The 17,313-nt window shown below is 44.8% G+C and overlaps 1 protein-coding gene across 3 annotated transcripts in view; it reads left to right on the top strand.

Annotated features, from left to right (window-relative positions):
* Positions 1 to 15,398, top strand: part of LOC147108723 (protein-tyrosine kinase 6-like) — a 62,326-nt gene extending 46,928 nt beyond the window's left edge. The window contains exons 7-9 of one of the 3 annotated variants that reach the window (XM_086005480.1): positions 13,002 to 13,155; positions 13,244 to 13,420; positions 14,498 to 15,380. In XM_086005480.1, coding sequence (XP_085861606.1) covers positions 13,002 to 13,155; positions 13,244 to 13,420; positions 14,498 to 14,508 — 342 coding nt within the window. In that variant the 3' untranslated portion in view covers positions 14,509 to 15,380. Of the gene's footprint in view, positions 1 to 13,001; positions 13,156 to 13,243 lie in introns of all 3 variants that reach the window. The other 2 variants (XM_086005479.1, XM_086005481.1) reach the window with 2 other exon arrangements.
* Positions 15,399 to 17,313: the final 1,915 nt, after the last annotated feature.

Here is a 17,313-nt window from a genome sequence, read left to right as displayed (position 1 = left end):
GCACCCTGAGCAGCTTTTAGTCAGATCCTCTATTTGTTTGTCGATACCTGGCCACCACACATAAGCCCTAGCAAGGCCTTTCATCTTGACTCCCCCCAGATGACCTTCATGCAGTTCCTTCAGAACTCTCTCCCTTAATTTAGGAGGAATAATCACCCTTGTTCCATACATCAATGTTCCTTGACAGACGGACAGCTGTTCTCGTCTGGCTGAGAATGCAGGTAACAGTGGTTCGCCATGTGCTGGCCATCCCTTCACTGTCAAATCGTAGACCCGAGACAGTGTCGGGTCGTTTCGGGTCTCTCTCTCAATACTCGCATTGGTGACTGGTAAGCATTCGATGATGGTCGAGTGAAATATCTCGACAGGGTCAACTGCCGGTGCCTCTTCCGCTGTAGGTAGTGGCAGGCGTGACAGCCCATCAGCATTACCATGTTGCTTTGTACCTTTGAATTCGATATCATATTGATGTGCCCCTAGGAAAAGGGACCATCTCTGAAGCCTCTGCGCCGTCATAACCGGAACACCCTTCTTAGGGTTAAAAATGGAAACCAACGGCTGGTGATCTGTCAGCAGCGTAAACCTTTGGCCTTGCAGGGAATGGTTAAATTTCTTAACTCCCCACACGAGGCTGAGAGCCTCCCTATCTATCTGAGCATAGTTGCGCTCTGCGGAGGTCAATGATCTGGATGCGAACGCGACTGGCCTTTCCAAGCCATTTGGCAACTTATGTGAGAGCACTGCCCCGATACCATATGGAGAAGCATCACAAGCTAAACGAATAGGCAGCGTTGGGTTAAAGTGAGCCAACACTTCCTTAGAGGTGATCAGTGCCTTGCTTTTTTGAAAAGCCCGCTTACAGTCCTCGCTCCACTTCCATGGTACTCCCATTTGCAAAAGAGTGTTCAGCGGGTGTAACACCGTGGATAAATTTGGAAGAAACTTGTGGTAATAGTTAATCAACCCAAGGAACGACCTCAACTGGGATACATTTTCCGGAGCGGGAGCTTTCACAACAGCTTCGATCTTGTCAGGTGACTTATGAAGCCCCTCCTGGTCAATGACGTGACCGCAGTACGAGATTCGCTTCTGAAAGAACTCACATTTCTGGCGATTAACTCTGAGTCCATATTCTTTCAATCTGGTGAGCACCTGCTCCAAATTCGCGAGGTGTTCCTTATCATCATCTCCTGTAATCAGAATGTCGTCCAGGTAGCATTGTGTGCCTGGAATTCCCTGTAATACCTGCTCCATGGCCCTTTGCCAAATTGCTGGAGCCGATGCCACTCTATTATACCGATATAAGCCCTTATGTGTGTTGATCGTGAGATGCTGGCGTGACGCTTCATCAACTTCCATCTGTAGGTACGCCTGCGCCAGGTCTATCTTGGTGAAGTGTTTCCCGCCAGACAGCGAGGTGAAGATATCCTCAATCCGCGGAAGCGGATATTGCACCGTGTGAAGAACCGGATTAACAGTGATCTTGAAATCGCCACAGATGCGAACCTTCCCAGGTTCCCCCGGCTTGTTGCTCAACGAACGCTTCATGACGGGAACAATGGGTGTGGCCCATTCGCTCCAGTCCACCTTTGACAGTACTCCTGAACATTCTAGCCCTTCCAGCTCTGCTTCCACAGCAGGTCGTATCGCATAAGGTACCGGTCTGGCTTTGAAAAATTTTGGGTTTGCATGTTCTTCAACCTTGATGTTTGCCGTAATTCCTTTCAGTGTTCCCAGTCCCTGTTGGAACACCTCCTTAGCATCGTCCAATATTTTGGACAGCCGTTTAGGTTTGACGTCGTCCTCTTTACAGGAATCTACAGTTAGTGCTTGTAAAGAATGCCAGTCCATATTTATTCTCCGGATCCATTCCCGTCCCAGTAGTGGCGGACCTCCCTTAGGTAACACATACAAGTCCATTCCCTGACTTTCTTTACCATTGTAGACCACCTTTACCTTTATCTTTCCGATGGGGTATACTCTTTGCCCCGTGTATGTTTTCAATACAATCTCCGTATCCCTCAGGGGAATGTGTGAGAATAACCTTTTGTAATCTTGCTTATTCATGACCGTCAATGCCGATCCAGTGTCCGATTCCATCTTCACTTGGACTCCTGCTATCCGAAGCATGACCCAGATAGTTTGGTGGTCTGCTGTGTTACCCACATTATGTATTTTTAGACAACCCAGTTCCTTACTGCTGGAGTCTGAATCCGTCTTCTGTTCATCCGAACTGTTCTCTGTCACCTTGTGTACTTTTTTGTACTTCTCCTGCGGCGACTTTTTGTTGCTGGTCTTCTTTCCTGACCGGCATACTCTCGCTATGTGACCAAGTTTGCCACATTGCCTGCATTCTTTATCTTTGAACCAGCACTGGTTCTGATCATACGTTGTCCTTCCGCAACGATAGCACTTTACTGCGCCCAATGCCATTTCATTGGTGCTGAATTCCGATGGCCTTTGCTGCATTTCTGCAGTGCCTCGTGCTGCTGCCTCGTGCGATGCTGCAATGCTGAAAGCTTTGTCCAGCGTAAGATCCTTTTCCTCTAGCAGTCGCTTCTGGGTTCCTTCCTTTAGTAGTCCACACACAAACTTATCTCTCGGAGCGTCTGCTAGTCCTGTACCGAACTGACAGTACTTTGATAACTTGCGCAGTTCGATTAAGAATTCAGCGTTGCTTTCCTCTTTAAGCTGAATTCTTTTGTAAAATTTAAATCGTTCCACTATCAGCAGCGGCGTGGGGTTTAAATGCTCTTGCAGGATAGTAACAATATCCGCGAAACTCTTTCCTACTGGTTTATCTGGTGTTACAAGGTGCCTTAATAACCCGTACGTCTTCGTACCCATCGAGTTTAATAGGGTTAGTGCTTTCTTATCCACCGGTACCTCATTCGCTGTACAGTAAACTTCAACGTGTTCCACGTAAGTGGCCCAATCTTCTACATCGCTATCAAAAGCAGTGCTGTTACCCGTTTTTGGCATCCTTGTTGAGTTTCCTTTATTTTATTTTATTTTTCAAAATGGCGGCTTCCCGCGCTTGGCGGCTTTTCCCGCGCTTGTCTTCTTCCCCCGCCGACTAAAATGGCGATTACCGCGCTGTTGCCGTTCTCGTCTCCCAGCAGTCCTTTATTTCCCCCGACGCTGCTGCTCTTGTTCCCCGCCGCTCCCGCGGTCCTCGTGGACATTAACGCTTTTCTGGCTGCTGCACGTCTCTGCCCCGATTGCAGTCCGGCCCCTGACACCGGCTGCGGTCGTGTTCTCCGCCCTTTTCTTCGTTTTCCCTCCCCTTCTCCCACTGACAACTCGGCCGACTTCCCCTCCGTGCCGCTCGATCGGGCTTACCCGCCGCTGTCGTAGAAGGGATGATCACTGCCTGTTGCTGATAGTGGACTTCGTGGCCAGCAAATCAACCCGGGTTCCCGATGGCCTCCCGTGCGATGCAGTGCTCAGCAGGATGTTGAGGGCGGATGCCCCTTTTCGACGCCCGTTTTGAGGACGAAGCTTCCTTGGATGCAAAACTGCCGCTAGGTACGATCAGACTCGTCGCCACTGTTGTGTCTGTGCTTTCAAATGTAGTTATGCTGAATAACTGGACACAGACAACAGAATACTTAAACAGGTCTTTAGTAACTGAGGGTCAGGGCTGAACTGAAATACACTTTGCTCCACAGAGTTCATATACCGGTGTGGTCACCACCACCGGTACTACAATATACAGGAGCCATCAGAAAGTAGTCCATCACCGGACAGAGTCAACATGGATTTACAAAGGGTAAATCGTGTTTGACTAATCTGCTGGAATTTTTTGAGGAAGTAACTGGTAAAATAGATGGGGGAGAGCCAGTGGATGTGGTGTACCTTGACTTCCAGAAAGCCTTCGATAAGGTTCCACACAAAAGATTATCATGCAAAATTAAGGCTCATGGGATTGGGGGCAAAGTATTAACGTGGATAGAGAACTGGCTGGCGGATAGAAAACAGAGAGTTGGAATAAACGGCTCGTTTTCGGAGTGGCAGGCAGTGACCAGCGGGGTGCCGCAAGGATCTGTCCTGGGACCCCAGCTGTTCACAATATATATAAATGATCTGGATCAGGGAATTGGATGCAATATTTCCAAATTCGCTGACGACACTAAACTAGGAGGAGGGGTGGGCTCTGATGAGGATGTCAGGAGGCTACAGTGCGATTTGGACAGGTTGGGGGAATGGGCAGATACGTGGCAGATGCACTATAATGTGGATAAATGCGAGGTTATCCACTTTGGGGGTAAAAACAGGAGGGTAGATTATTATCTAAATGGCAATAGATTGGGAGATGGGGAAGTGCAGAGGGACCTGGGTGTTCTTGTGCACCAGTCACTGAAGGAGAGCATGCAGGTGCAACAGGCGATCAAGAAGGCAAATGGTATGTTGGCCTTCATATCAAGGGGGTTCGAGTATAGGAATAGGGATACCTTACTACAGCTGTACAAGGTGCTGGTGAGACCGCATCTGGAGTATTGTGTACAGTTTTGGTCGCCCCATCTGCGGAAGGATGTTCTTGCCATGGAGGGAGTGCAACGGCGATTCACCAGGCTGATACCTGGAATGGCGGGAATGACCTACGAAGAGAGATTAAATAGTTTGGGCTTGTACTCACTGGAGTTTAGAAGATTGAGAGGGGATCTCATCGAAACATATAAAATTATGGCAGGCCTGGACAGGCTGAATTCAGAGAGAATGTTTCCAATGGCCGGGGAGCACAGAACCAGGGGCCACAGTCTAAAAATAGCGGGCAAATCATTTAAAACAGAGATGAGGAAGAATTTCTTCACTCAAAGAGTGGTGAGCCTGTGGAATTCCCTGCCACAGAGGGCTGTGAAGGCTAATTCAATAAATATTTTCAAGAGAGAATTGGATATATTTCTGAAGGCTAAGGGGATTAAGGGTTACGGAGAAAAGGCGGGGACGGGGTACTGAACTGGTAAGATCAGCTATGATCTCAGACGAAGATCAGCCATGATCTCATTGAATGGCGGAGCAGGCTCGAAGGGCCGAATGGCCTACTCCTGTTCCTATCTCTATGTTTCTATGTTTAAGGTAGTCTCTTAAGGTGGTTCAAGTTACATACACTACAACTCCATTGTCTCATTCAACTTAATAACTTGAATTAAGTATTGGAGTACTGGTGTTGCCAATTTTTGCTATGTGCAGTACTTTACATTTGTCTGCATTAAATTTCATCTGACATTGTTCTGCCCACTCAGACTTTATTTAACTCATTCTATAAATTTTGGGCTGTCTCTTTCAATTTCAGTACGCCTCCTAGTTTGGTGTCATCTGCAGGTTTAACCAACTTGCATTGAGTTTCTGAATCCAAATCATTGATGAAAATTAGAAACTGTAATTGTGTGTAACTTTATAAAATACATTTTAGAGGACTAAGTATATAACTTTGTGGGGTTTACCACGGTCTTGCAACTTATTTATATTAAAATAATGAATTTTGCTTTGATTCTCCTTTTTGGGAAGGGCATTTTATTCATCTCTTCCCTTGTCAGTTTTTTGAGAAAGCAATAATTCTGAATATTTACTATTTCATGCTCTTCCTCAGTTTCAAATCTATTTGCTTCATCTCTGATGGCGAGGCTGTTTTTTTTTCTCTCTCCCACATGGCAGCTGTCTTTCATTCTACCAGTGCCATTTACACTTCATCTAGAGCCATCTTTTGTTTCTTAACTTGTCCCATTACCATCTCCTTTTGCCTTGCACCATCTCTTAATCTCTCCTGCCTTCCATCCTATCACAGACCTTCCCTTTTGTTCTTTCCTCCCCTCCCCCTTTCCCTGCCCCTGCACTTGCTTAAAAACCTGTTCCATCTCCAACTTTTTCCAGTTCTGACGAAGGGTCATCGACCTGAAACGTTAACTCTGTTTCTCTCTCCACAGATGCTGCCTGACCCGCTGAGTATTTCCAGCATTTTCTTTTTTTATTTGTCTCTGATGGCAGCCCTCTTGCTATTGTAGTATTGAAATAGTTGGCTTTGTATCTGCAACCATGCTTAAGAGCTTGGTGTCTCAGCTCCTCTGTTCACCCATTAAATTAGCTGCTGATGTTCCTTCCCTGGTCTCCCTGCAAGATTTGTAGAGATCATTTTATTCTCTTTGTTTCACTTTTAATTTGCTTGTTAATCGATTTAGATGATGCTTGTTTATTCAAAGCTTGCTGATCTTGGGTATGTATTTGCCCTACATGCTCAACACTACTTGTCATCTAGTGAAGTGTTGTCAAATCTTCTCTCCCATTTGCTTCAATACTTGCGCCATTTCACAGAATCACACAGAAACCCCACAGTGCAGATAGAGGCCATTTCGGCCCATCGAGCCTGCACCGACACATATCCCACCCGATCCCTGTAACCCCTACACCAACACATATCCCACCCTATCCCCGTAACCCCACGTATTTAATCCCCTAACACCAAGGGTCAATTTATCATAGCCAATCAACCTAACCCGCACATCCTTGATTTTAAAGTTATAAACCTTGCTCATGGTCTTTGATATATCCGAATCCCAGATCATGCTAAACTTGCTTATTCTGTTATTATTGTCACCCATAGGTGCTACAAGTCCTAATTCCTGTACATTGTCTGACTCATTTATGAATACAAGGTCAAGATGAGAAATGGCTTCCTTTACACAATGGAGCATGAAGCAGTACCACATTATATTTACCAACTATGATTCTAGACAACTTGGGTTTCCCCAATTTATATTTAAACCCTTATTATCTCTTCATAGAACAAATCATCCTCCTTCTTCTATTGACCTGGGGTTCTAGTGTTTTCACATTCAAGGGGCCGGAATTTGCAATGCGTAATAACAGCGAATGAACAGCGTTCGCTGTTATTACCCCTTTGAAACTGACCGCAATGTTAACAAATGTTATGGCCTTGAAAAACGAATTCTAATTTTGTGGAGTGTTAAATTTATCAATTTTAATAAAAAATTACAGTTTTTAAGAAACTTAAGTTTTTTTTTACATTTTTTTAAAAGTTTGATCATCTTTATTTCAAGTTTACCTTTTCCCCATGTAAGAGCCCAAATCTTTGTTTTGCTCTCTAACATTTTTGAAAAGTTAGAATAAAAGGAGCTTCTTCACTTCCTGGTTCTCGCTCTGAGAATTCTGCATTGTGATTGGCTGCTTAGACAGCATGTTGACGTCACAGCGGCTCGCATTAGCAATTCCCCATTAACTTGCACTGATTTCAACTGAATGTCGGAAAAGCCGAACCTCAGGCCACGGAGAAATGGGCGGGTTGTCTTATGAGGAAAGGTTGGACAGGCTAGGCTTGTATCTGCTGGAGTTTAGAAGAATAAGAGGTGACTTGATTGAAACATATAAGATCCTGAGAGGTCTGGACAGGGTGATGTGGAGAGGATGTTTCCTCTTGTGGGAGAATTTAGAACTAGGGATCACTGTTTAAAAATAAGGGGTCGCCCATTTAAGACAGAGATGAGTAGAAATTTTTTCTCAGAGGGTCGTGAGTCTTTGGAACTTTCTTCCTCAGAGGGCGGTGGAAGCAGAGTCTTTGAATATTTTTAAGGCAGAGGTAGATAGATTCTTGATAAGCAAGGGGGTGAAAAGTTATCGGGGGGTAGGTGAGAATGTGGATTAATCAGATCAACCATGATCTTATTGAATGGCGGAGCAGGCTCGAGGGGCCGAGTGGCCTACTCCTGCTCCTAATTCGTATGTTCGTATGTACGTTCGTATGTATGAGATCGCAAGATCTTTGTGGGAAGCTTACTTTGGGGCCAGCGCCGAATGCCTTGGCTTCATTGCTAACCGCAAATTACGGGTCAAGATGTCTATGCAGAGTACAGGAAACTCTTTGGTATCCGGCACCGACAGGACCGGAATGGTGCCGGTTGATTAAAAATGCCGGATGACGGAGAGGGTTATCTACCGAGGCTATTTTTAAGGAAGAGTCAAACTCCTGTTATTGAGGTGTTCGGACTTCCGACAGCGCCAAGAAGCTGAGTAGTGGCAGTTTGGAGAATTACCTCCACTGACTAACTCAGCCACCGCGGGAGACTCGGACTCAGACTCAGCAACATTGCCGGTTATTGAGGTGTTGTTTTCGGAGTATGAATTTTGCCGGTTAATAGAGAATTCCGGATATTTAGGTGCCGTTTAAATGAGAGTTTCCTGTAGTTCATTATGTAGTTTATCCCATCCAAAGGATCAACAACAACAACAACAACTTGTATTTATATAGTGTGGCGGAGCCACCAAAGGACTCAGAGCGGTTGTACATAATTCCTTTAACAGCAATGTAGTTACTGTCTGTGTCTGTACCTTTAATTACACTGTTTGACTGTACAATGTCTAGTTACCTTTACAGCGCGGTTTCAACGTGATGATGTCATGCCGTTAGTCACGTGATGCCCCAATGGCGGGAAGAACGTGATGACGTCATGACATCAGCTTTCAGACCAGAGGATCAGTCCTCGTGGAGCCTTCAAGGAGAGTAGACCTGTATTCGATGTATTCCAGCAGTTTCTAGTTAAAACCTGTTTTGTTCCATTAAAGTTCATTGTTTTGATTGCCTGAGTCGAACTCAGTCTTTTCGATAGGAACCTCCGTTCCGACAATAGCGCCTTTAACGTAGTAAAACGTCCCAAGGCGCTGCACAGGAGTATTTTAAGACAAAAAATTTGACACCGATCCACATAAGGATAAATTAGAGCAGGTGACCAAAAGCTTGGTCAAAGAGGTAGGTTTTAAGGAGCATCTTAAAGGAAGAAAGATAGGTAGCGAGGCGGACTGGTTTAGGCAGGGAATTCCAGAGCTTAGGGCCTAGGCAACAGAAGGCACGGCCACCAAAGGTTCAGCGATTATAATCCGGGATCCTCAAGAGGGCAGAATTAGAGGAGCGCAGATATCTCGGGGGCGGCGGGGGGGGGGGGGGTGCGGTGGGGTGCATTGGTTGTGGGGCTGAAGGAGATTACAGAGATACGTCATTTATCTCCTAGTTGTTTATGGCTACACCGCTTCCCTTTCTATCCATTCTGTTCTTTGAGTACTTTATACCCCTGAATGTTAAATTTATTTCCACTTTCTGGGTTTAGCCATGTTTCTAATATTCTTTGCACATAATAATTCTTCAGTGCCACAACAGCCTTTAGTTCCAGTATCTTATTTATATGCTTCTTGTATTCATGTATAAGCATCTTATTGTAAATTTGCCTCCTTTCATGTCTTCTAGTGCCTGCTTTTTCTGAGCTCCAGTATATGTATGTTTCTCTCTGGATTTCTATGGGATTCCAAACCGACCCATTGATGACCTCTACCCTATAAATTGTCCTGACTGGTATCAGGTTACCTCTCTGCCCTCCCTCCAAGTCATCTAGTTTAAATGATTTTTGTCTGCTGCCTCAATGTTCCTATTCGATTTAGATGTACCAGTCCTTTTTTATTCTGAAAATATTCCCAGTTATTTATGATGGTAGTATTGTCGTTTTGACAGTAGGTTGACAGCCATTCATTTACATCCTCAATGTTAGTGGTGAAATTCTTTCCCAAACACTGGAAGTATATGAGAGCGCAGTACTTTGCATCCCGTCTTTGAGCTTTGAGGCAATCTTGTGTGTCTTTTATGTACCTATATATATATTCTCCCTATGTTATTTACCCCTATATGAACTACCATCTTTCAGTATCCCTTCTAGCCTTTCCACATTGTGTACTGTTCCAGCGATTGGTAGACAGCTCACCACCCTGTAGGCCTTGTCTTTATGACACGCATGGCAAACTACTTTCCTGAGCAAAGACTCCCTTACAATCACTGTCTCTTTGTGACCTGCAAACTTCATCTTTGTCAAATTTATTCTTCCTGCCTTTCCTTCTGAGAGTTTGTTTTATTATGCAGCACTAGACAGTGCCCGGAATCTGTTGTTGTAAGACTATTGGTATCTCCATAGACTTTATCATTCTTGCTTTTCTCAATCTGAATCCGCCCTTGAATCTTGTCTCCATGCCAACTTTGTCCTTGGTTACGCTGCTATCCAATCCCTGATGATTCACACTCAAGGTTTAATGTTAGCCTGACCATTGATTTGTGATAGCGCACTTGACTGAGTCTACTTTCCATTTGCCCTCAAATTACCTCTCTTTTTTGCCTTTGTAAGCTCCTGTACATTTGTCTCTGAGGCCATACCCTTTCTTTAAGCTTATTGATCCCAGTTTTCAAATCTCTTTACCCATCTAATGTATCTGGCTGTCTCGTATGTGAACATTTCACAGCAAATACACTTCATAGCCTCCCTCTTAATTTTACTTCCTCATGGCACTCTTTTAGTTTTATTCTTCCTGTTCATCCTCTTTTGGTTTTACTGTATTATCTCAGACGCGTCCTTTCTGACTTTACAGATGGCGAGTGTCCCCTTTTAATTTTTGTTTCCTTCTGATTTTTTTTTTAATGCTTCCTTCTGGTATCCTATTTCGTTCCTGGGACTGTTGCAGTATAGGGATCGGAGATCAGGGGGTGGTTAGGAAGGCAGGGATCAGAGGGGGCCAGAGATCGGGCGGAGGGTTAAGAAGGCCGGGAATCAGAGGGGGCCCGTGTTCAGAAGGCCGGATGGGGGGGTCAGGGGCCGGGGCCAAGGATCGGAGGCCAGAGTGGGGATCGGGGTCCGGGGGGGGGGGGGTCAGAAGGGCAATGGGGGGATCGGAGATTGGAGGCCTCGTGGGTGAGGTCGGTGGCCTCTGGGTGATCGGAAGGGTCGGGGGGGTGTCCAATCACAGGGGTTGGCGAGGCAGGAACACTGAGGTGTAAGTGTCTTTCCACTTACCTGCTGGATCTAGCAGTCCTTGCCTTCCTTTAGCTGTTGGGCTTCATGAGGTCCGGGAAACCCGGCCGCCCAGAGTTAAATTTAAAATGGTGCTTCAAAATGAGGCACGTAGCCTCATTGTAATATATAAAGTGCCAATCTGCCTCGTGGAACCGGGTTGACCTCCCGTCCCCTGTCCCACCTCCGTTAAAACCGGAAGTGGACGGGTTGAGGTCAGGATTCAGATTTTTAACACTTTAACCTCCCACCTGTCTTTTGGGGTTAAAATTCCCCACAAATAATCTATAAAATATGGAGCAGATAGCTGAATCCTAGATTTTATCTGGAATGTGCACAACAGTTCCAAGATCCGTGCAGGGGTAAATGGGAGATCCACTGAACCTTACCTCTCTTGAAAGAAGAATGCAACATGTTGTCCACTGTCACCCATCCTATTTGATGTCTTCAACATTGATTTGTTAGACAGCATTGTAAATGACAGTCTTGGAGTATCTGTTTTGAGCATTTCTGATAGTATCACAATGCTCTTTTTTTACCAATTTATGTTGTGTAGTTGATGAACTCACCTTTGGGAATCTAGTGTGCTCTGTTCACAATGGGCTGACCAGTTGGATATGGTGGTGGTGCCCCTAGTGCAGTATTCTGGCTTTGCATGATGCAAGAAGGAATCATGAAGGTTAATTAGAAGGTAAAAGAGGTGTATGTCCCAATGGCATATTGACACTTCGAGGTCATGGTGGATACCAACTATAACCTGGACACAATCTTTCCACCTCCGTAACATTGCCCGTCTCCGCCCTGGCCTCAGCTCATCCGCTGCTGAAACCCTCATCCACGCCTTTGTTACCTCTAGACTTGACTATTCCAACACACTCCTGGCTGGCCTCCCACATTCCACCCTACGTAAACTTGAGGTCATCCAAAACTCGGCTGCCCGTGTCCTAACTCGCACCAAGTTCCATTCACCCATCACCCCTGTGCTCGCTGACCTACATTGGCTCCTGGTTAAGCAAAGCCTTGATTTCAAAATTCTCATCCTTGTTTTCAAATCCCTCCATGGCCTCTCCCCTCCCTATCTCTGTAATCTCCTCCAGCCCCACAACCCCTCCGAGATACCAGCGCTCCTCAAATTCTGCCCTCGCGCATCCCTGATTATAATCGCTCAACCATTGGTGGCCTTGCCTTCTGTTGTCTAGGCCCTAAGCTCTGGAATTCCCTCCCTAAACCTGTCTGCCTCTCTTTCCTCCTTTTAAGATGCTCCTTAAAACCTACCTCATCTGCCCTAATTTTCTTTTGTGGCTCACTGTCAATCTTTTGTCTTATAACACTCCTGTGAAGCTCCTTGGGACGTTTTACTACGTGCTATATAAATACAAGTTGTTGTTCTTGAAATTAGATGCTATCTTTACTGCAAACAACAACAAGGTGATAATAAACCATTAACACGTAGAGTAATTAGAAACCAAACTTCCTGGTTTTTTATACTCCTGCTGAGAGCTAATCCAAGCGTGGGTGTTGTGCCAAGGAATGGTGCGATGTAAATTCACACCTATGGTTTTCCCCACAAATTAAGTTCCTAGCTCATTGGGGAAAGAAACGTATCAGGTTCTCGAATCTTTCTCACATAAGGAAGGAAAATAGCTGGGCTAGTCACCCAGATTGCTCTCGCGTGCCAGATACCAGCTGCTTTCGAGCAGCATTGATAGAAACTTGGGAGCATGTACCTGATGGCCCACCTGCTAATCCTCGGAGCTATAAAACAGTATAATGAAGGGCAACCAGATGCGAAAGCAACTAAAGATAGAGAATACAATTTTTCCAAACTGTTCACTGGAGTTTATGACACATAACAGACACTGGACTATTAGTAACACCTAGTGGTCGTAGCGTGTTCTAGCTGAAACCTGAAAAGAGTCTTGTGCGTGATTCTTGTGTCCCTGGAGCTCTGTTTGCACTTCCACGTGTGGGAAGTTTTATAAGCTGATTTGACATAATATTTAAATTATACTGCTTGGTATGAATTTAGGACGAATGGAATCTGATCGTGATAAAGTTCTGTACTTTCAATGACTAAAATCTAATTATGACATCAGAGCAGGTTTTTGGGCCGACTGGCCTACCCTTGTTCATATGTAACATTTTATTGGGTTTTTTAAAATCTAGGAGGATGTGTATGTGTCGCAATCTACTACAATTCCATATAAATGGACGGCCCCAGAAGCTATTGAATTTGGTCATTTCTCTGTGAAATCTGACGTGTGGTCTTTTGGCATCCTTCTTTATGAAATAGTCACTCATGGTAAAACGCCTTATCCAGGTAGGCCTTGTGTTTTGTTGTGCAGTATCTGAATACTGAAAAAAAACCTTCAAGATCAATCTTTTTAACACAACTCACTTTTCTGCAGGTATGAACAACCAAGAAGTAGTGAGCATGCTTTCCGAAGCTTACCGAATGCCTTGTCCTAATGAATGTCCCGGGCAATTGCATGATATAATGCTTCAGTGCTGGGACAGCATAGCACAAAAACGCCCATCATTTGAGGCATTAGTACACAAACTGGTGGCCTTCAACAATTATGAAGGTGAAATCTGCTTTTCCTCCAACATGCAATATTTCTGTTAATACTTTCAGGAACTTCACATTTTTAGTTTTATCATACCATTGTAAAATTACTACAACAAAAGCCAAATACTGCAGATGCTGGAAATCTGAAATAAAAACAGAAAATGCTGGAAATACTCAGCAGCTCAGGGAGCATCTGTGGCGAGAGAAACAGAGTTCTGATAAACCGAGTTCTGACGAAAGGTCATTGACCTGAAACGTTAACTCTGTTTCTCTCTCCACAGATGCTGCCTGACCTGCTGAGTATTTCCAGCATTTTCTGTTTTTATTTATTATCGACAAACTACTGCTTTGGGATTGCACATGAACTTTAAGTATCCTTAATTCCTACCCCAACATTAAGCAGTCCAGGGTTAATAGACTTGTGGGTTAAACTTTTATGGCATCACTGCCATTTTACAAGCCAACTAATATAATTTCCTAGTTGCTGTTAGCAATAATGCACATGGTTCCCATTTATAAAGCTCTTGAAAATCAAATTCTCTTTATCTAATTATTGCTATAAGTAGTCGCTGCAGAATATGGGAGAAATTAAAGAAACTTACTTCTTAAAGGAATGGTCTTGTTAAAATATTTGCGGGGTGGGGGGTATACATTCCTCTTTGAGTAAAGTTAAACAAAAATTGTTTTACTAAAGTGTCGCTGGTTATAATGAAAGTTTAGTCAATTGTATCCCTGACATACAGCATTTCTGGGGACCGAACATTTTAAAGGCCCCAACTGATTGCAAGGCCCAAATTTTTTTGAATATATATTGAAAATACACTTTGGCCTGGAATCTGCAGTGGATAATAAGTGTTTGCTGTTATTACCCCTTTGAAACTGACCGCAACTTCAGGATGTAGCGCATGCGCATCCTAACGCAGAAATCCTGAAGTTGTGGACAGTCATTCACTGCTCCGACACTGGCTGTGCTGTGCACCACCCTTAAACTATCTTGGCACCTTAAATGTTCTATCGAACAGCTTACATTTTATTTTATATAAAAACAAAAGGTCATCAACCTGAAACGTTAACTCTGTTTCTCTCTCCACAGATGCTGCCTGACCTGCTGAGTATTTCCAGCATTTTCTGCTTTTATCTCAGATGTCCAGAATCTGCAGTATTTTGCTTTTACATTTTGTTTTAATTTGTGCTGATTTTTTTCTTCCTATCCTCAAAAAAGCCAAGTGTGATACTCCAGCCAATTTCCCCTGAGGATAAATTTTGCTGTGTTGGTAATTGGGTAAACAATTCTAATTTACACAGAAACTGTTTCTAATATTGAAATTTATTGCAGTTGTCCAAGACTGCACCCAGGTGACTTACTTCCAACTCCCTATCATTACTGCCTAGTAACCCATTGGCAGGATATATAAAAGTGACCAGCAGTGATTGGAGTGAATTTAAAAAAAAATCTCCTCTGTATTTCCCTCCCTGTGGGAAAGTGGTTGCCTTTATCTTCTACTTGTAATAGAATGTCCCTCATTAGGAAAGCGTCCTGTGGTGACTGATTGGCATGATCATATAGCTCAGCAATCCCAACATGCAGCCAGACCTGTCCTTTGTTTTAAGCTGCCATAAGAAAAGAAAACAAAACTATGTGAATGTGTGCAATATTTATTCATTTTCAATGTAACAATAATTCTAGATGCTGTAATCTAAACGCTTCATTGAACATGTTGGAATATCTTCTGTGCCACTTTGAGTTGCTTTTCTTAATGCAGCAGAATTCACCTTTAATGAATCACGGCTGTGTTGTATACCTCATTATGAACTGATTTAGGTTTTTTCATCGGTATTTAGTAAAACTATTGTGTATATAAAGGAGCAACTCCGAGTAAATGCTCTAACAGTGTATGGTTTTTGTTAATTGTGTCAAGTTCCATAATAAAGGTATGTTTGGATTCCATACAATGAGTGATTTGATAACAGTAGACAAGATTATGACGGGTTTGGATAGGCTAGACGGGGAAAGGCTGTTCCCACTAGTTGATGGTACAAGGACTAGGGGACACAGATTGAAGGTTTTGAGCAAGAGATACGGGGGGGTGTGAGGAAAAACTTTTTTATGCAGCGAGTGGTGAGAACCTGGAATTCGCTGCCAACGGAAGTGGTGGAAGCGGAAACACTCAATGTTTTCAAGGGGAGATTGGATAGGCACTTGAGGGAAATAAACTTGCAGGGCTACGAGGATAGAGCGGGGGAATGGGACTGACTGGATTGCTCTACAGAGAGCCGGCACGGACTCGATGGGCCGAATGGCCTCCTTCTGTGCCGTTATGACTCTATGGGGGAAAAATTGAGTTGCGCCCCCTTTGGGGCGCTAACTTCGTAGCGCTCTGAAACAGTTAACACTCCCGCGGCCGAAATTCATCGGTAGCGCCCAAGAGCGAAGTGGGGCACTACTGGAAGCGCCCCACCTCCCTCTTGGGGCGCTGCAAGGGAATATCGCGGCGCTACGTGGCGCTGCGACACGGCGCGTCGCGGTACTGCAGGCCTTCCCTTCTTAAAAGGGAGGGGCCTTGCACAGTGCGACCCGGGGCCCAGCTGGGTCACCAGGGATCGGAGTGCCAGCAAAAGAGAAGTGCTGGGCTCACGGAGCGCAGCCGGCACTCCACGGGGGGGGGGCTGAAGAGGAGGCTGGGGATGGCAATGGGGGCAGGTGCTGGCAGGCGGCCAGCAACAAAAATGGGCACCTGGCATCTCGCCTTTAATTAGCGCCGCCCCGGCCGCAAGTAGGCCCCTGATCCTGTCGGACACAGCGTCCGGCGATAAGTCCGGGGGCGCTACCAAAGATCGCAGCCGGGGCGCGAGTGGGGCGCTGCGCACGGCGATGACGTCACGTTAACGGTTACCGCTGCCGCTAACCTCCCGCTGAATTTCACGGGAGGCATTGGCGGCGCCGCACCCGGGCGCTAGTTGCTTTGCGCCCCTTTAGCGCCCTCTTAGGGAGCTAACGGGAGGCGCAAAGCAACCAAATTTTTGCCTCTATGACTCTTGACTCTATAGAATGAATGTTTGTTTCTATTACAGAAGGAAACAAAATGTATTTGTTTTTACCTTTGGAGGTCATGGTTTAGCAGCCTGATCAAGGTCATTGCCTATTTGATAACTTCAATCAGAAATCAATCTGGTTTGAAAGACTATCTAATAAATGTGTTTAACATCTTTACAAACCTCACATGCAGCACCTTATCAAGTGGCCTCTGAAAATTCAATAAAATTGTATCAAGTGTGATGGGCCAAATGGCCTCTTTCAGTACTATAATTTCTATCACTCTGATTCCTCAAGCTTGTTTATAAATCCCTTCACTGCTTTGCCCATCCCTACCTTTGTAACCTCTTCCAACCCAACATGCCAGTATGTTCCTGCTACTGTTCAGCTGAGGCCTCTTTGGCATTACTCACTTCCTCTGCTCTACCTTCCGTGGCAGAGCCTTCAATCATCTTTGCTTAGGAATTAACTGCAATCTCGCAGTCACAAAGTTGTAGTTTGACTTAATAAAACTCACTACGCACTTGGTTCGAGTGTAAAGCAAGGCTTTAATCAACTTGTTTCAGAACATGGAGGTCTAGTTGCAGTTCACTAGTTCCTGTCTTACAAAATGTCCCTGGGCGAGCTGGCCGTCCAGTGTTATTTCATGAGTCGTTTCTTCATGCTGAGATTTATAACATAGTTAATGGATGTGGTTCAGCCTGGAGGCGTAAGATCATAAGAAATAGGAGCAAGAGTAGGCCATTTGGCCCTTCGAGCCTGTTCTGCCATTCAATATCGTGGATGATCTTCTACCTCAACTCCACCTTCCCGCACTATCCCCATATCCCTTGGTTCCCAAAAATCTATCGCTCTCTGTCTTCAATATACTCAAC

Source organism: Somniosus microcephalus, chromosome 13, assembly GCF_052327205.1.
Source record: "Somniosus microcephalus isolate GS21.2 chromosome 13, FLI_Smic_1.0, whole genome shotgun sequence".
Classification (NCBI taxonomy): Eukaryota; Metazoa; Chordata; class Chondrichthyes; order Squaliformes; family Somniosidae; genus Somniosus; species Somniosus microcephalus.
This window is presented reverse-complemented; position numbering and strand designations above follow the sequence as displayed.